Source organism: Hemicordylus capensis, chromosome 2 (assembly GCF_027244095.1).
Source record: "Hemicordylus capensis ecotype Gifberg chromosome 2, rHemCap1.1.pri, whole genome shotgun sequence".
Lineage (NCBI taxonomy): Eukaryota > Metazoa > Chordata > Lepidosauria > Squamata > Cordylidae > Hemicordylus > Hemicordylus capensis.
The window spans coordinates 236,942,780-236,963,192 of NC_069658.1; the positions used below are offsets into that span (position 1 = coordinate 236,942,780).

Here is a 20,413-nt window from a genome sequence, read left to right on the forward strand (position 1 = left end):
TATAGCCAGAAACAATCATGGAACTACTTAGAAGAGGATACAGACAGGTGGGGAAGACCAATAGAACTGTCTTTTGTTTGCCTCCCAGGTATGTTTTCATGGTTGCTTATTGTCCAGAACTTGATGAAGAAAGTTTGGTCCCTGTAATATTTCTCACAGTCATATAAATGGAATAGCGTTACACTTAAGACCCTTTGATTGGTGCAAGGCAGCTAGTGTTACATTTAACGCAGCTAATTGGAGGGTGTGCTGTGTTACTGAGCCACTACTGGGTACCTCTGACCGTCCAGCTTGAACAGTGGCATGGGAGAAAGGGAGGGGTGATGAGACGAGCTCTGGTGACATTAGTGATGTCACCAGAGTTTGTAGTTCTCAAGTTCCCAGTATTTTGTAATTCTTCCTTCCAGTCCAAAGTGAGTATTACAAATTCTGGGTGCTTTTTCCAGCTCAGACAGGAATACTCAGGCCCTGATCTACTGTCAAATGAGGTGAGGCAGGTGGTTACTAGGGAGAGGGCCTTTTTGGTGGTGGCACCCCATTAATGGAATAGCCTCCCCAGTGAGGGTCGCCTGACTTTTAGACACCAGATAAATATCACATGTTCTTTTAGACATCAGGTCAAAAGCAGGGGCGTAACAAGGCTGGAGTGGGCCCAGAGACAAAATTTTTAAATGGGCCCCTCGCTGATACACACACACACAGACACTTCACAATATATAGTACACTCACACTCACATCCCCATTATGCGAGCTTCTCTAGAAAACTCCACTCCATCGCTTTAACCCCGTCCCTCCACCCTCCCACGGGAAAGAGCGCTCCCTGCTCAGAGTTGCTTCTGCAGACAAGGACTTTGCTGCATGCATGCCGACTTTGCTCCGAACTTGGGGTTGGCTTTTCCACTGAACTGAAGCTCTGCGGGTGTTGGGGAGTCATGTGACTTGCCTCTGGGGGGCCCCTTGAGGCGTGGGGGCCCCCAGGCAGCCGCCTCTCCTTGCCTAATGGTAGTTACGCCCCCTGGTCAAAAGCCTGTTCACCCAGGCCTATTCAACTATTTAAACATAGTTTTTTTAAATGGTGTTTTTTAAAAAAGTTTTGTATTTTATTATAATCTTTTATTCCATGTGTTTTGATTGTGTTTTATTCTACTGTTTTATTGTGAGCTGCCCAGAGAAAAAATTGTATGAGGTAATTGTTATTATTAACAACCAATGAAGTTGTTAATTATTTATTTATTTGTTTATGTATTAATAATAAGAAGGAGAAGAAGGAGAAGGACTCACCTCTCTGTGTGACTCACACATATGAGTGTGTGAAGTCCTTCACTCTCTGAAGGACTCATACATATGGACTAGGACTGGGGAGGCTCGAGTTCAAATCCTCATTCAGCCATGATACTTGCTGGGTGACTCTGGGCCAGCCACTTCTCTCTCAGCCTAACCTACTTTACAGGGTTGTTGTGAGGAGAAACTTAAGTATGTAGTACACCGCTCTGGGCTCCTTGGAGGAAGAGCGGGTTATAAAATGTAAAAAAATGAAATAAAAAATGAAATAGGGCTGTGCAAAGGCCAGATTTTCAGGCCACACTGATAATCAGCATTGGCCTGATGCATGGGATGTGGGGCATGCTTCCCTTTTAATGAAGAGCTATCTTCCCTGAAGAAATTGCCTGTCTCCCAGGCGGCTGCAGCCACAGAATTTCAAATCCCTGCCTTCCTTTTCCAGGTATCACCCTACAAAAGAACCAGGAAAGAATGTAGTATCATGACATGGTATCCTTTTCCTGGGGAAATAATGGCCGCACCCTATAGTTATAGGGTATGGGAAATTTCTGCCCCCACCAGGTGCTCTGTAGGGCGATACCAAGACAGAGACGGCAGGACTCTGAAAGGCTATGGCTGTGGCTGCCCAAGAGGTGACCAATTTCTTTAGAGAAGCTAGCTCTTCATTAAAAGGCAAGCCCCCGCCCCCGCCCCCACCCTCCAATAATATTCAATCCAATACCAACACTTTGGGGGATTGTATCAAATTGCTTGCCGATATCGGAGACATTTTTCATCAGAATCGTTTTCAGTGAAAAATGTCCCGATAAGGCTTGCATTGCCTCAGAATCAACAATCAAGCCAATACGATGCACAGCCCTAATATTAAAGCACATAGGAACGCAGGAAGCTGCCATATACTGAGTCAGACCATTGGTCCATCTAGATCAGTACTGTCTACCCAGACTGGCAGCAGCTTCTCCAAGGCTGTAGGCAAGAGTCTCTCAGTTCTATCTTGTAGATGCCAGGGCGGGAACTTGGAACCTCCTGGGTGCAAGCAGGCACATGTTCTTCCCAGCGTGGCCCCATCCCCTAAGGGTTGCTCTAACAGTGCTCACATGTAGTCTCCCATTCAAATGCCAAACAGGGACCTCATGCGATTTTTGTAGTGCCACCTGCTGGCCAGCTTTTGCATTCTAAGAAGAACCCATTCCCTTTTCATTGCTATTTTTGTGGTGACCAGGGGAAAGGGCAAGCTCTTCTCAGAATGCAAAAGCTGACCAGCACATGGCATGGGAACATCATGTAAGGCTCAGCATGTGTACAGAGAAGAAGATCATACTAGAAAGTAATACAGAAGCTTTCTGCAGTGTGGGTATAGGTTGTAAAATCCCATGCGGAACTTATGTGAAAGATTTTAACATCGTGCCATTTATTGCAAGCTGGAAAGATCCTTCAACTAGTCTTACTTACGTTCCACAGACGGTCACTTCCAGTTCTTTGTCTATAACTGTTATGGTTTGGGGTACCTTTACCGTGACCTCAAATTTGGGCAATACTAGAGGAAGGAAAGAAATTCCAGCATTAAGTCAAATAAAGGGAAAGAACCACACAGTTATCTCTAAACTATTTTAAAAATTGAACTACACACACACACGTACAATTGTGCTAAAATAGCTAAATTAAATTAAATTAACAGAGCAAAGAGACTTTTTAAAGTACTGATTTTCTTTATTTAGCAGGGGGAGAGCAACTGACCTTATCCAACCCAGCACAACATCCCTCCAGTGGCTATTGCTGGTATCTACCTTATGTTTCTTTTTAGATTGTGTGCCCCTTGGGAACAGAATTTATGTATTATTTATTTTTCCATTTTTTAATGTAGACAAGCATTTGAATAATTGATCCCAAACTTGCAGCTGGAAGTGGTACAGGCTATCAAAAGTGGAAGGATATTATTTATTTTATTTTATTTTATTTAACACACTTCTATACTGCCCAAAACTCATATCTCTGGGCGGTTTACAATAAGCAAACAAAAAGTCAAAACATTAGCTAAAATAAATGAAAACAACAACAAAACCCTTAAAACAGTAGTTAAAACAAAATAAATGACATAGTAAAAGTGAAAATTACAACAATTTTAAATTTTAAAACGATGATAAAACTGTTAATATGATTCTACTGCTCATGAAGTTAAGTGCTATTACAGCTGTATCAGTTGAGAATCAAACAGATGGAAAACAGAACCACATAGGTATGACCTTTGCTACCTCCCTTTCAAATATACCCTAATGGCGAAGTTCCTTGTGTGTAGAAAACAAGCACCTCAGGGTTTACCTTAGGGTCTACTTTAGCTCTCTCCCTAAGATGCTAGTTTTCTACATGCAGAGGAAGCATTCAGGTGTTCACTATTCCTATGTACCTCCCACATTTCTTCCACAAACACAGCTGTTATCCCTTCTCTGAGCATTTCTCATCATTACATCTTTTGAATGTCCTGGATTTTTCTTTGGATTTTCCAGCATCCTCCCTTCTGGAAAGGGGTGCAACTTACATCAAATTGATAGAAGGCACTTTTCGCACCATCAACACCTGTTTATTCAGGAATGAGCAATGGCCCAGGAGCACGGCCAAGCTCTGGGGGGGAGAAATAAAATTATGCACTTGTGGTTTTTTGAGTGCTCCTGAAGAATCACAGCCCCGGCCTTAATCTTAATGGGACACCATTGACTTAAAACGAAACAGAGCCATTGGGTCCACACTGGCAATTCCCCAGTCAAATTCTTGGCTGATTTGAACATTCCACAGAGTCACTTTGTAGATTCCTTCTAGGACTGTAATGATTCACAATGCAGGTGGGGACAGCATCTTCCTCTGCAGGCAGAGAGCTAGCACATCAGGAAGAGAACTTAGAACTTAAAATAAACCCTGATGTGCTAAGTTTCCAAACACAAAAAGTCTCTGCATTAGGGAGTGTTTGAAAATGTGATCTTCTACCTCCAGTCTGAGGTGGAACAGTTCTCAAATACTGCCACTTTATTGTGCTGAACATGTGTCTCAACTCTAGGATTCCAAAACAATTTTCTTCGCTCCTCTATAGCTCCAATAATTTCTTTTCTTGCCACATTCTTCAGCTCAAGACTGCTACTTTTTTAAAAAAAAACAAAGGATAACTGGAACCCCAAAGAGGACACCTCTCCCACCATTTGTCTAGTGTTGTTCCAGGCAGCCCCATGGAACCTATACACTGCTATTCACAGAAGGGATACTTGAAAGTGGAAGCCTCTGCTGGGAAAACATCTCTTCAGCCAAACATTTTAGTTAGTTGGTGTGTTTTTAAGGGTATTTTAAATTGATCTTTTATATGTTTTAACTATTAAAAATTCTTGGTTTGTTTTATGCTGTAAACCACCTAGAAACTTCGGTAGTGGGCAGTATACAAATTTGTTTAATAAAGAAATACGAAATAAATAAAACTTCAGTGCATCAGTGGACATTTTTAATTTATTTAAGTTACTGATATCCCACCTTCTGATCTAGCAAAATTTTTGAAGTGGCTTACACACAAAAAAGACATGGGCTCTTTCAAACAATGCTTTATTTCAACATCAGCACAAATTCTGATGGGAGAATTATGAGACGGGAGAATTATGAGACATCCACATGATGTTCCAGGATGTCATGTAAGTTCTTAGCTCCATCCACTGACAATCCATGAAAAAGCTATGTCTTTTTCAAGTTAGAATTAAAGAAGCATTGGGGCTCTTTCAGATGCTGCTATATTCCAACACAATCTTAAACTAACATGAAATATAAAAGGGGAAACTGCACTAGGAAGAAGGAAATCTCATCAGATTCTTAGCATCATCTGCGGGCAATCTTTGGCAATCAGTGAAACAACCATCTTTTTCTTACTCCTTTTATTTGTAATTTGAAAATGGGACTGTTTCATAGTTGTTCCACTGATTGAAACAGATAGCCCGTAGATGGTACTAAGAATATAATATAATTTCCTTCCTAATGCAGAGTCTTTATTTTATTTTTCTTCATAATTTGAGTGGATATTGGACAATATCAGCAACTGGACAAGTCCTTGAAAATACATTGCCTTTTCTCTGAGCAGCTCACAACACAGCATTAAAACATTAATTTAGTTATCCCCTGCTAACTGGGCAAAGTGGCACCTTTTACCGTGGTGATTCTCTTTATTTAGCAGGGGGAGAGTAACTGGCCCTATCCACCCCCAGCACAGTACTTCCAGTGACTGTTGCTGGTGTCTGTCATATGTTTCTTTTTAGATTGTGAGCCCTTTGGGGCCAGGGAGCCATCTTATTTATTTATTATTTCTCTGTGTAAACCGCCCTGAGCCATTTTTGGAAGGGCGGTATAGAAATTGAATTAATAATAATGATGATGATGATGATGATGATGATGACGACTCGATATCTGGATAAAACAAACCAGTCAATGACACCTATCTGACTGTGTAAACAAGAAATAACATTAAATAAAAACACATATTAAATCATAACAGACCAAAAGCGGGGGGGGGGGTGGAGAGAAAATACAAACCCATTTTAAAACTCTTTTAAAATCAGTTTTAAAATCAAATTTTAAAAAACATAATTTAAAAGGCCTAAGTGAACAAAAATGGTCTTTACGTGGCATCTAAGAGAACAAAGTGATGATGAAGTCAGATGAACCTCACTGGGGAGGCTGTTCCATAAATGGTGTGCAACCACCAAAAAGGCCCTCTCCCCAGTAGCCACCTGCCTCACCGCATTTGGAAGAACCATTCAAAGCAAGGCCACTGAAGAAGATCTTAAGGTCAGAGTCGGGACAAATGGGGCAAGGCACTCTCTCAGGTAACCCGGTCCCAAGCCATTGAGAGCCAGCATGGTGTAGTGGCTAGAGTGCTGGACTAGGACTAGGGAGACCCAAGTTCAAACCGCCCTGAGCCATTTTGGAAGGGCGGTATATAAATCAAATAAATAAATCCCCATTCAGCCACGATACTTGCTGGGTGACTCTTGGCCAGTCACTTCTCTCTCAGCCTAACCTACTTCACAGGGTTGTTGTGAGGAGAAACTTAAGTATGTAGTATACCACTCTGGGCTCCTTGGAGGGAGAGCGGGATATAAAATGAAATAAAAATAAATAAATAAAGTTTAGGGCTTTAAAGGTTAAAACCAGCACTTTGAATTGGACCCGGAAAAGGACTGTCAGCAGATGGCACTAAGAACTTATATGAACGTCTTTTTATATCTCCCATCAAAATTTGCACTGAAATTGGAATAAATCATTGGAAGATTCCATGACAGCATGAACTAGCATCATCATTCCTCCTTGGTGTCATTGCTTTCCAGTCGTTTGGCCCGAGAAGGACCTATCCTTACCATATTCATCCACTTCAAAGGACTTTTCAGTCGTCTTCCCAGGGGCTTTCTCTAGCACCACCTTGTAGTGGCCCAGTGGGGGCTCAGTGGACAGAGGAAAGAAGAGCTCCTTGAGGCCCCCCTGAAGCTCCACATTTTGCCACTGGAACAAGCGGTTCCTCCTGGGGTCCTAGAAGGGACAAGACAACGTGGTCACAAGCCATTCCTCTTAAAAGCAAGGATTAAATATAGCAGCTGCTCCCAAACAGTACAATAAACAATCATCGGTGCTCAATAAGCGAAGGCCCTGATCCAGTTGAAGTCCGTTGTGACTAACTTCAGTACTATTGCTTTTCAAAGGGACGGAGGCTGCAGTCCTAAACTTACCAAGGAGTAAGCCCCTCCAAACACAGTAGGACTTATTTCCAAATAAACAGGCATAGGATTGCATGGCATGGCATGACTAACTGGATCAGGGCCTCCAATATATGTCCTCCTCGCTCTCTTCTGGCTAAGAGCAACAAAACCCCAGCAGCTGCATTTCCAGACTCAAGTTATTTGGTCGTTTCCAGCTATTTATCTGTGTGTCATGAACTAGCTGAATGCTAACACAGAATTGAGCCGCGAGCCGCTCTTCCGCGGCGCGGCCGGCTTGTCCCAGCCCCCTCTGCAAGGAGCATGTGGGGCTGGGAGCTGGCCCTGATTGGCCCCGTCCACTTCCGGGGGCGGGGCCGGAAGTCAGTCGGCTGCTGGCGCACCTGCGCCGGCTCAGTCCTCCTCGAGCAAGCAGACCCACCCTCCCATCCCTCGCATATAGACTGGGCTCTCGCTGGTCGCCAATTGGGGCCGGGCAGGAATTTTGGGGGCACACACCTGTTTGGCTATTGGTGCGTTCCTTTCTTCGCCTGCCTCAGGCTATATCAGGGGTTTCAATTAGTAGCTAGCTAGCTGGTTGCTGGGTCATCTCCACGGGGCGGGCAGGTACAGTGCGGTAAAAATGCTAACTAAATGGGTGTGGCACCTGAGGTGACGTAAATCTATGAGGGCGGGCCGATCCCTTGAGGCTTGACAGATCAGGGATGTGGCCCATGCCTCGCTACAGGCGACAGCCTCACCGTATGGCTGCGCAGCGTCGGGGGGATGACGTGCTGTTAGTTAAATGCCTGACTTTATGTCGGCTGAGAAGGGCACCTCCGCTATTTGGTGGAGGACTCGCCTGGAGCCAGGGTGCTATCGCCACGGTCTTTAGGAGATGGCGGCCATAGCCACCGCACTGCATAGGGGGCTAGCCAATCCCAGCCCGTATGGTTGTAACCAAATCAAAATAAATATTGACCGTTTCACCATCACATGTCTCCGCGTCTCCTTGGGGTCTTGGGACAATCTACTGTGTCCTCACTTAAAGGATCAAGGAGAGATATGTTGTTGGCAAGATAAATGGGATAGGTAGTAGAATTAACTGTCTCCCTCCTTAAGTGAAGGCAACGTTGAATGGGGATGTTTCAAAATATATACATTATTTGGTTCTCACCAGAAAGTGATTACAAGTCACCTGGGCCATTCCTAGATGGCAGATTTACTTTGAAGTATCCCAGGAGTGGGGGGGGGTGAGTTCGCACATTGGGGGGGATTTACCTCGAAGTCCCTGCAAGGTATTGGGGATCACTCCTCTCATGATTTGGGGGGTTTCCCTGCACATTGGAGCTTAGTTGAATTATCCCCATGATAACAAGTTTCACTTTCTATGGCAGCTTTTTGGGATACTTCGAAGTACTCTGACGTTTCTTCTGAGGTAAATGAAGGGACCATAGTGATAGAGCGGCAATGTGTGTGTGTGTGTGTGTGTGTGTGTGTGTGTGTATTTTGCTGGGTGATCTTGCGGAAGACCAAGCAAGATCACCATCTTTGCCAAGCTGGTGATCTTGCACAAGTTGATCCAGTGTGTGTGTGGGGGGGGGGGTGGAGTTTAAAAAATAAAAGAAAAAGTAAAAAGTATCCATCCACTCACCTCCGTGCTTCTCCACAGGGGCGGCGCCACCATTGGGCGAATGGGTTCAAAGAACCCGGGCTGCCGCCAATCAGGGGCTGCGCCTCGCAGCCCCGACACACACCTCGTGTCTGACATCAGATGCGGGGGATGCTGGTTTAGCTCTCGAGCGGGGCGCCATGCGGCCCCGTTTGAGAGTTAAGTGGCCGGCAGCAAAGCAGGCAGCAAGCTGGGCTGCGTTGTGACATCACACCTGGCTATCTTTCTTTGAGGCCTGGTTAGTGAGCTTGGAGAGTGACATTTCCTGTAATGGAATGACATTTCCTGTAAACCCCTGCTAACTGGGCAAAGAGGCACCTTTTTAACGTGTTGATTCTCTTTATTTAATAGTCGGAGAGTAATTGGCCCTATCCACCACCAGCACAGTACCTCCAGTGACTGCTGCATAAGTATCTGTCTTATGTTTCTTCTTAGATTGTGAGCCCTTTGGGGACAGGGATCCATCTTATTTATATATTATTTATCTATGTAACCCGCTTTGGAAACTTTTGCTGAAAAGCGGTATATAAATATTTTTTGTTGTAATAATTTGATCAAAAATAACTGTTCATAGTATCATTGTGCAAGAACACAACAAAAATCACGCTGGAAAAAATATTTCTGTGTGTTCCTAACAGGAAAAAAGTAGCAGAAAACATGAGTATATGCTGGGGGAATAGAAAGGTTGTTCAGTGAGAAATCTGTGTTGTTTGTGTGTCAGGGCCATGTCACTGTTAGTGCAAATACATTATAAAATGTTTATTATCCCCAATATTGTTATGTTATGCATATTTTTATTTTGATCATTTTATTTTATTTGCATCATTTTACCTAAGAACTGCTAGGCCTCAGTGCTTTTACAACCCCTCAACCTTGTATCTCATAAGGGGGAGGGGCTACTGAGTTCCTTGACAGGATGGAAGAAGTACCTGTTGATATTCTGACTGCCTGAACTTCAACTGCATGACCGCCAGAACTTCAACGGGTGAAGTTCCAATCTCCAAAAGCTGAGGAAACTCCACCTACTGAACTTCTGTCTGTCATTGTGAGGCTGGATCAATCCAGCCTTGCAATCACGGGGGTACCTATCATCACACTTAGGGCACACTTCCCTATTCAGACAGCCCCTGCTACAAGCATGGAGAAACAGCGATCAGTAGGGTAGGACTTCCAACCTGTTTGTGCACATTCACAGTGGCTCATTTTCATCTTGTCTGAATGGGGATCCAGCTAACATTCAAACCCCTTTTCTTCCTGTCTGTTTTGCCACCCACTGTATCATTTCCAAAACCTGTTTGCTCAGGATCATTAAAGGCAACTGTCTGATGTTGACATACTATCCCAGAGTCAATAAAAATGGCATGTGAATGACACTGCAGTCATTGGCGGTGGGGAAATGAGACCCACATAAAGGTACAATGAGGACTGATGTAACAGTTATGTAATATTGAGACTGGGAGGCAGAAGATCTAATGCCAAGGTCTTGCTGTAGCATTTTGAAACCTATCTGAAAGTGTCTAAGGCTAAGCCCATTGACCCAGGGGGACCAGGAGGGTTGCATGGGGCAGAGAACCAAGAGCTGGAGAAAGACCAGAGTGGGAAGCAGGGTGCTTTCCAGATTGCCTGGGAGGAAGTTGTGTAAAATCCAAAGGCTAGCCCTAACGTTTTGAAGCTAGGTAGATTTAGTCGCATTGGATTTGACACCCCTTCCTCTCGTGCTGAGGCTTGGGGGGGGGAAGCAACCCCCACCCCGGATCTGCACACAGGGTACTTCCCTGAGGGAGAAGAGGATCTTATGGGGGTTTGGGGGAGAGGTTAAAAAATAAATAAAAATCGCCCGCTTGGCCATTTTATTTGTGCGTTGTACAACACAGCATGCCCTACCATCCAACCCACTCTGGTGTCCCTAGGAGTTACCCATAGGAAACAATGGGGTGTTGCAAGTTTCCCCATTCCCTATGGCCGGAACAAGCTGCACTCACAGAGTGCACACACAAGCTTTGCATTGCAATTTACAATGCATTTTGCAATCCTGCCTTGAAAAACACTTCAGAAGCATACAGTAAAAGGAAATCTGTCCCTCCCAACACAGAACACACATTCCAAACACAGTCCAAAAATGCCCAAAAAAGAATCACTGATCCAGAATATACTGCCAGACACAGTGCCTGCACTGCATTAACATCACTGGCACAAGTTGCCCTCTCACACACACTTATGACTCCTTACTTCCAAGAGCTGCCACAGCAGCAACCTTAGTAGCAAGCATAGCCATAAGCTTAACTAGAGCAACTTCAGACACATTTTGACTGAGTACACCTTGCAATGCAGATTGCAGAGCAGACCAGAGCAGTGAGTGAAGCACAAGTTAGTCTCAAGGCCAGACATGGAGCTCATCACAGCAATCACCAAGAAATATCTCTTTCACACACACACACACAGCTGCCACTTCCCATTTCTCACCACAACACAATCTCACAAACAAAACAAACCATGACTCAAGGAAGGCAGTCACCCAAGTTCTGGCTTTGTCCATCTGAGATCCAGCAAAACCAGATAGTTATAGCAGCAATAGCACAGCATATTATACTCAGTGCTGAGAAAACCACAACATCAAACCTTCCTTCTTTCCATCCTACCTGCCACAGAGAGACAGGAGGACAGAGCAGTCATGGCCTGGGCAGCTAAACTCTGAGCTCAGCTGTCTGAAGACTCTGAAAAGGATGGAAGGAGCAGGAAGAAATGTGAGAAGTTCTATAAGATATTCCCCCGGGAAGATGGGGCCGCTCTGGGAAGAGCATTTGCATGCAGAAGGTTCCAGGTTCCCTCCCCGGGATCTCCAGATAGAGGGCGGAGGGAGAGACTCCTGCCTGTAAACTGACTGTACTGTAGACCAGGGTTTCTTAACCTTGGGCCCTCAGATGTCAATGGACTACAACTCCCATCACCCCCAGCCATGTCCATTGTGGCTGGGGATGATGGGAGTTGTAGTCCATCAACATCTGGCAGCCCAAGGTTAAGAAATCTTCCTGTAGACAATACTGGACCAAAGATCGACCAATGGTCTGTCAAGAAACAATGCTTCTAGATTCTTAGCATGAGAAGAACTCTTCTTTCTTCTCTTCTTCTTCAGAGTATATCCCCTAACATGGCTGGCTGCCTGCCTGTCTGTGTCTGGATAACACCATGGCCTCAGAGTGATGCTGGGCCCTGGCTGACAGCCTGACACATGAGTCAGGGCACCAGTCCATCTCACCACGGGCCTTGGCGGGGCATGCGTGCATGTCCCTGTGTGTCAGCAGCACTAATGGGCAGACTGTGGCACATCTAGTTTTGGGATTGGCCGGAGTGGGGCGAACTGCCAATGGTGTTGCAGTGGGTCATCAGCACCAATCAGCAAGGGGAAAACAGGTCTCCAAAATGGCTTTTGAAACGTTGGGACGCTTTGAATCGACTCAAGGTTGTTTTGTTCCGAGCTCGGAACAGGCCATTTATTTAAAGGGCATTTTGTGTCAAGCTTGAGACACTCGAAACAGGAAACGTTTTGCACATCCCTAGTTTTGAGCAGAATACAGAGCAGAAGACTTAGACTAGGCCGTAGGCAGGGGCAGCCCTCCAATGAGGCAAAGTGAGGGTGTCACCTCAAGCAGCAGATTGGAGAAGGTGGCAGCAGGAGTGCCCTGCCACTGCCACCGCCACCACTGCTAGCTTGCCAGGCCTCGTCCTACCACACCGGTGTTACAGCTGCGCAAAGTCAGGAGTGCACCTAGGTATATTTGGTGCCCAGACCACCCTTGCCACAAGGCCACCCTCACTGTGAACCCCCCCACACACCTACTTTTGGGGGCCTCCTGCAGCCACCCTGCCACCGCCTCGCCACGCCAAACCTCCATTTTTTAATTCAGAATTTCAGCCGCGAAATTCACCCTTGACCGCAGCCGAGGGGTGGAGGCCAGGGGGTGAGCCGAGCAGGCCTCCCCTCCCGCCCTGCAGTGCCCATAGCAACCGCTGCTCCTGGGATTGAAAAACACTTTAACAGTCGGGGAGAGGAAAAAACACTTTTGAGTGGAGAAGAAAAACATTTGGGGAAGGTAAAAAGGTAACATTTGGGGGGGGGGTTCCAATACAATGCGGGGGGAGGACTCATCCCTACATGACTTCATATAGCAGCACTGAGATTTTCTGGCTCTCACTGTTTGCGAACTGTTTAAGGACACAAAGGTTTTGCAGATTGCAGCAAAGCAAAGAAGACCTTTGTCCCAAGAGCTCATCAGATAAACGGCTTTTTTAAAAAATTAAAAGTGACACAAGCAGAGTTAACAGAAAATGTTGGTCTTTGAGTGTTGCCGTTTCTCCCCTGTCACTACTGACCCTTCTAGAATGGCAGCATGGTTTGGAAAAGGTCAGATGATCTGGTGGTGTCCACATGAGAGGGAAAACCAAAAGGGTATTCCTGCCCCCATTCACACAGGTAGGGGGGCACATCCCACTGGGGAATTCATTTCAGTGGGGTTTATGCAGGAAAACTCCCCAGGGACTCGATTGCACCACCATGTGGGGGCCAAATTTCCCATCTTGTTGCTACACTTAGTGGTGCTTTGCCTCCTTGAGGGGCCTCTGGGAAAGATGTGCAGAAACAGAGTATTGGTTATTGAAGCTGCTGTCTCAGGAGAGGACCTTTCATGTGGCGAGGTGAGGTGATTGCCTCAGGCAGCAAGTTCTTAGGGTGGGCGGCAATATGGTATCTATTGCCACCATCACAGTAGCTCTTCGGGACCAACTGGAGCCTGGCAAGCTTTGCAAAGAGCAGGAGGAGAGAAGAGGAGAGTGCTATCAACCTTCTCTCCAATCCCCCTGCACCACTCAAGAGTCAGTTTTGAAAGAGGGTCAGCCCCCCACCAGAGTCCTGGGGCAAGGAAGCATTTGGCACCTTGCCTCAGGCACCACAATACCACCCCTGCTTCCAAAGGTGCACCTAGGTAATTTTGGAGCCTGGCCCTAAAGGCCTATGGAGTCCCTGCCCTACCCCCACTACAAGTTAAGCATCATCCCCCTACACACACAACACAACACACTATGACACAGGCAGTATCTTTAACACGTGGGTTCTTGAGGGCACAAACAGCAACTGAACTCTCAAGAATGTAAGAGTATAAAACAGGTATATTTATGCAAATAAGTATTGGCAGAAACGCTCGGCCTCCTGGCGTAGCATGGGCTGGCCGCGTAATGCGGCGACCACACCACCCAGGACAAACTAAAGAGGATTTGGGTGCCCCCAAGGGGTGTGGAGGCTCTAGACCTGGGCCCAGAAGCGCCTCTGCCTGCTCCTTCTCAAATCCCGCCCCTGTTGGAGATGGACTTCCAGTGCATCGACCTTTTGCACAAACTATCCTAATGACCACTAAGGGCACTGGGAGTAGGGATAGTGAGTGAGGCTGTTCTGCCTGCCTCTACTCTATGGCATGATTCTTCAGGTATTTCCTGTTGAGAGTCAGAATCCCTGCCTTTCCTCTTAGAGAGCAGATGGTAACCTCTCTCTCTCTCTCTCTCCCTCTCCCTACTCATTATGAAGTTCTATAGATTAGGATCAGGTCTTTCCTATCCAAAGGTGTACTTCACCAATAAATACTTAATATGTATTCTACAAGACTCTCCATGAGTCTTCTCCAAAGAGCTACAACAACTAAACTCTGCAAAATACTCTGTAACGGGAGTGGATGCCTTCCTTAGTGCTCTGCTGATTACTGCTGGGGATAAAATTTATAACCACCAACAGCCTCAACCCCAAAAACCCCTAAGGAGATGTGGATGTCACTTTGGCTTGTTGCACCCTTCTGAAGCAGCTGTGGAAGGTAAACTTTGCAGTGCCTTCAGTACCAGTAAAAGCACCTTTGTGTATATCCTGTGTGTGTGTGTGTATGTATGTAAGTATTTATGTCCTGCTCTTTCTCCAAGGATCCCAGAGCAGTGTAGATGGTTATAGTTATCCTCACAACATCCCTGTATATGCCACATCCACATGGTTATAAGTTGTCATTGTGAGAGCAGGGTGCAAAGGGGAAACGATCCACTTACCTGGATGTAAACCAAAGGAAGCTGTGGAGACAAAACGGGGAAAAATCACAAAATGCTCAGCTACTGGAAAACCAATTTTGTTCTCCACAACTCCCCACTCCCATTAGCATGGGAGTCACTTTCATGGGCTATGACCCTGCACGATTGGGGCACGTGTGAGTGTATCCTAACGGGCAAGGCATGAGTCATTCCCACCCCACCCCACTGGCACCACACTGATGAAGAAAAGTAGAACATTGCCCTTGGTCAACTCTTACAAAAAGGGTAAAACCTACCCTCTACCCCGTCAGGAGATGACTCAGTTCTCACTGATGTTATGGAAGAAGGCAACACATCTGTGTGTATAGATATCATCACAAAATACAAAGTCCTCTGTCCACATACATGGTGCCGTCGAGTCAGTCTGGACTCCTGGCAACCACAGAGCCATGCGGTTCTCTTGGTAGAGTACAGGAGGGGTTTACCATTGCCTTCTTCTGCGCAGTATGAGATGATGGCTTTCAGCACCTTCCTATATCGCCGCTGCCCGATATAGGAGTTTCCCATATTCTGGGAAACACACCTGTGGGGGTTCGAACCAACAGCCTCCTGCTCTCTAGGCAGGCTGCTTCCCCACTGTGTCATTAGGTGGTCCACACACATACTACCTGTCATAATGGTAAACAATGTGCCGGGGCGGGGGGCGGGTTATGTATGTGTTTTATGCTATTGTTAACCGCCCAGAGACGAAAGTTTGGAGCGGTGTACAAATTTGATTAATAATAATAATAATAATAATAATAATAATAATAATAATAATAAATGTGAATTATATCAGGGGTTCCCATCCATGGTTCCCAAAAGTGGTTGGACTACAACTCCCATCATCCCTAGCCACAACAGTCTTCATCCAGTGTGACTGGGGATGATGGGGGTTGTAGTTCAAGAACATCTGGGGACCTGGGGTTGGGAACCCCTGAATTATGGAACTGCACGAGTGCCTATATAATTAAGGTGGCTAGGTTTTTCAAGTCTAGTAGCATTATAAACCTGAACTGTCCTTTAATAATTAAATCAAGGTGACTAGTTCTATCAATATGAAACTGAGCATGGAGAATATATCATGGGTGGTATAATCCATCAAAAGTCTGATGGAATACATATCTGATTAGCAGAATGGATCTTCTAGGATGGAACCTCCACAGAAGCATTATGGCTTGCAGAAGGCAATGGGTAAGGGAAGGGGTGTGTTCATGAAAGCTGAGCCTGGGAATGTTTTTGTGAGGAGCGTGGGTGTGCATGTGTGATCGTGAGACTGCACAGATTATAATGTTATAATGATAAAACTTACCGTCTCATTCAAGGGTTGGAAGTCTTTATTCAGAGACACAATTCGAAACAGAACTGGAAAAGGGGAAGGGGAAGCATTTTAGTGTGACTTTGAAGCTCAGAGCACCAGGCTTAGAGAGCTGGTCTGGTGGTAGCAAGCATGACTTGTCCCCTTAGCTAAGCAGGGTCCACCCTGGTTGCATCTGAATGGGAGACTTGATGTATGAGCACTGCAAGATATTCCCTTCAGGGGATGGAGCCGCTCTGGGAAGAGTAGAAGGTTCCAAGTTCCCTCCCTGGCAGCATCTCCAAGATAGGGCTGAGAGAGATTCCTGCCTGCAGCCTTGGAGAAACCACTGCCAGTCTGTGAAGACAATACTGAGCTAGACAGACCAATGGTCTGACTCAGTATATGGCAGCTTCCTGTGTTCCTAACATGCAGAAAGTCCCAGGTTCAATCCCTGAAATAAGTAGTTGAAGGAAGTTCTGGGTAGCAAGTTGTAGGCCAACAGCAGATGCCTTAGGCAGAAGGGACCCCATGCGGGGATTCTTAGGAGCATTTCTCTGTTAGGAACATAGGGAGCTGCCATATACCGAGTCAGACCGTTGGTCCATCTAACTCAGTATTGTCTTTACAGACTGGCAGCGGCTTCTCCAAGATCACAGGCAGGAATCTCTCTCAGCCCTATCTGGAAATGCCAGGGAGGGAACCCGGAACCTTCCGCATGAAAGCCTGCAGACACCCTTCCCAGAGCAGCCCCATCCCCTGAGGGAATATCTTACAGTGCTCACAGGTAGACTCCCATTCAAATGCTAGCCAGGGTGGAGCCTGCTACCTCGATCCAGTGTGGCTAACTCAGGTGGTCTCCTCACCACATGTCATATGATATTTGAAGCTACCTTATCCTAAATCAGACCCTTAGTGGTCCATCAAGTTCAGTCTTGACTACACTGATTGGCAGCAGGGACTCTCCTGGGTTCCAGGCAGGACTCTTTCCCAGCCATACCTGAGGATGCCGGAGACTGAACTTGAGATGTTCTGCATGTACATTTCAGTGCATGGTCTAGACCAGGGTTTCTTAACCTTGGGCCCCCAGATGTTGTTGGACTTCAACTCCCAGAATCCCCAGACATGGCCTTTGTGGCCTAGACATTCTTAACCTTGGGCTCCCAGATGTTGTTAGACTACAACTCCCAGAATCCCCAGCCACAAAAGCCATGTCTGGGGATTCTGGGAGTTGTAGTCCAACATCATCTGGGGGCCCAAGGTTAAGAAACCCTGGTCTAGGGTCTATGGAGTCTGGCAGTATATAAATTAAGTAAATAATAAATAACTAAATGTACTTTCCCACTGAGCTACAGCCCCCTCTTGGCAACCTAGCCTCAGGCACCAAAATATCTGGACACTAGCCTCTGTTTACCTAAGTGGTCAACAAGGCAACAAAGGAACAGATCTTCAGCCCTGGAGTGGACCAAACTGAAACAGTGCCACCAAACTGAGATTTGTCAATGGTGCATTGCATGAAAAGGCTGTGCAAGTTTTAAAAGGACTTCTTTCCCCTCTGAAGTCAATATGAACTCGATCAATATTTATATACTGTTTTTCAACAAAAGTTCCCAAAGTGGTTTGGATGGATGGATGGATGGATGGATGGATGGATAGGTTCCCTGTCCCCAAAGGGCTCACAATCTAAAAAATAAACATAGAGGCTTTCCACATGATTAGTGTGAAGAGCAATAAGGAGGTTTGTGGGGAGTGTGGGTTTGATCCACGCTCCCCGCAGACCATCACCAGCCTGTTGCTGGGCAGGTGGATCGCTCACCCAGACGAGCAGCAGCTTCGCTTGGGCGCTCCTGCACCCGGCCGCAACCTCATCCGGCAGCTCCGGGAATCTGGCACAGGGAAGCATCACCATGTGGTGCCCCACCCCCAGGAGCCCCAGTAATGCACCGCACGAGTGCACAGTACATTCCTGGGGTACCTCCCCACTCCCTGAGTGTGTCCTCTGCGGCTGCAAGTAGCCGCGGCAGACACACGATCAGAAAAATGGGATTAGCAGAGCGCGCACTCCACTAACCTCGTTTAAGGGGGCAGCATTTAAGCGGGCTTGCCACCGGGATCCATGCGCCTCCCATAACACATGACCAGCCGAAACTGGGCTGGGCTCCCTTAGCCTGGTTTTGGCTGGTCGTGAGGATGGCCTCACAGAATATATACCAGCAACCGTCACTGGAGGGAATCTGTGCTGGGGATGGATAGGGCCAGTTGCTCTCTCCCTGCTACAGTATATAAAAAGAGAATCATCACTTTTAAACAGTGCCTCTTTGCTCAGTTAGCAGAGGACTAACTGTAATTCTGATGTAATTCTTACCCTTAAGCTAAAGTAATTCTTACCCTTCTGTCCTGGCTTGTAGATGGGTTTGTCTGTCTGGACAAACATCAGGCTCTCCAGATTCTTGATCATCACCCGTCTTCGGCTCCAGAACTCCAGCGTCTGCCCCTTCACTTCCACAGTGAGAAACAGCTGGGCGATGCCGTTCCATTTGGGGATCTGGAGAAGGAGAATAATTACACAGGTAGTACTGGCACCTTTCCAGCGACACACAGCTGCTAATTGGTTCTTGCCAGGGATTCAGATATATTTGCCTCATTAGTGGGCAAATATGGTCAGCTGGGACCTTGCACAATTTCTGTGGTGCCAACTGCTTTCCAGCTTTTGCTTTCCTTGAATAACCCTCCCTTTTCCCCATTTGCCAAAAAAGTACTAATGAAAAGGAAAGCACGAGCTGACCAGTAGGTGGAGCTGTGGCCAGCAAAAGCTGAACAGTAGGTGGCGCTGTGTGAGATCTCTGCTGGCCATCTGACTAGCCCCTGAGATCCCATACCGGGGAAAGATGCAAGCTTGTAGGAGTGGTGTGGAAGGTTAGTAAGCACCCACTTCCAACTTGCATGCAGGCTTGTCACATCACACAATATTTTGTGGTCCAGAGGGATCCTAAGAGGGTGCTGTTGTTTTTTTAATGGATCTTTAATTTTATGACCTGGCAGCATGAGTTTAAAGAATGCAAGGGGTTTTTTTTATAATAGGAAGATTATTTTCCCTTTTCTATTTTAAAAAAGACTCTAAATGCACAGTAGCTGGTGTGTCCCCACCACAGGCATAGATCCATAGCTCACTGGTAGAGCATCTGCTTAGCATGCAGAAGGTCCCAGGTTCAATCCCGGGCAGCATCGTCAGTTAGGTTCAATCCCAGGCAGCATCTTCAGGTAGATTTTGATCTACCTGTTCTAGATGGGGTCACACTTCCCCAAAAGGAACAGGTTCACAGTCTGGGAGTACTTCTGGATCAACATCTCTCCTTGGTTTCTCAGGTTGAGAGGGGTGCCAGGGTTGCTTTCTATCAGCTCCGGCTGATACACCAGATGCGCCCGTTTCTCAAGATCAATGACCTCAAAACAGTGGTACATTTGTTGGTAACCTCCAGACTGGACTTCTGTAATGCGCTCTACGTGGGGCTGCCTTTGTACGTAGTCCGGAAACTTCAGTTGGTTCAGAATGCAGCAGCCAGGTTGGTCTCTGGGTCATCTCGGAGAGACCACATGACTCCTTTGTTGATGGAGTTACACTGGCTGCCAATAGGTTTCCGGGCAAAATACAAAGTGCTAGTTATCCTATACCATAAAAGCCTTCGGCGTGCGGCCGTGCTGCCCGTGTCTTTTTGGCCCATTCTGGGCATGCGCGGAGCGGAGCGCATGCCCAGATCGGGCCAAAAAGATATGGCCGCCCAGAGACGGGCGGCCATGTTGGCTCTAAGCAGGGAAAGGCGGCGGTGGCAGGAAGGACTGGCCCTGCTGCCGGAGAAGCCTGGCCCTGCTCACGGCAGCGGCGGCCGCCGAGAAGACTGGCCTTGCTGGCGGTGGTGGCGGCCGCCGAGAAAACTGGCCCCACTGGCGGCGGTGGTGGCCGCCGAGAAAAATGGCCCCTGGCTGGCGGCCGAGAGGAGGAAGAAGGGGGGGCCTGATCCAGCGCCCCGGACCGACCGGGCGCTCTACAAACGGGCGGGCGGCACAGCAGCGGGATGTACGCCCGCCCCCTTCCCTGCCATGTCTCTGCTCTGCAAAAGCGTTTTGGAAGGAAGCCTTCTGCGCGTGCGCGCGCAGAAGGCTTCCTTCCAAAACACTTTTGCAGAGCAGAGACACGGCAGGGAAGGGGGCGGGTGGGAGTACATCCTGCTGCCGCACTGCCCACCCGTTTGTAGAGCGCCCGGTCAGTCCGGCCCGAGACTTAAGGGGGCGGCAGCTGCAGGGGGCTTCAAGCGCGGGAGGGGTAAGTAAAGCCCCCCCGCCCTAAATAGAACCCAC

The 20,413-nt window shown here is 47.0% G+C and overlaps 1 protein-coding gene across 5 annotated transcripts in view; it reads right to left on the reverse strand.

Annotated features, from left to right (window-relative positions):
• The window catches only part of LOC128348179 (alpha-2-macroglobulin-like), a 93,072-nt gene that overhangs the window by 65,184 nt on the left and 7,475 nt on the right, over positions 1-20,413 (reverse strand). For 3 of the 5 annotated variants that reach the window (XM_053303881.1, XM_053303880.1, XM_053303879.1), the window contains exons 3-7: positions 18,446-18,602; positions 16,073-16,125; positions 14,743-14,763; positions 6,660-6,828; positions 2,734-2,818 (exon numbers count right to left, since the gene is read on the reverse strand). In XM_053303881.1, coding sequence (XP_053159856.1) covers positions 2,734-2,818; positions 6,660-6,828; positions 14,743-14,763; positions 16,073-16,125; positions 18,446-18,602 — 485 coding nt within the window. Of the gene's footprint in view, positions 1-2,733; positions 2,819-6,659; positions 6,829-7,025; positions 7,308-8,646; positions 8,695-14,742; positions 14,764-16,072; positions 16,126-18,445; positions 18,603-20,413 lie in introns of those variants that run through there. The other 2 variants (XM_053303882.1, XM_053303883.1) reach the window with 2 other exon arrangements.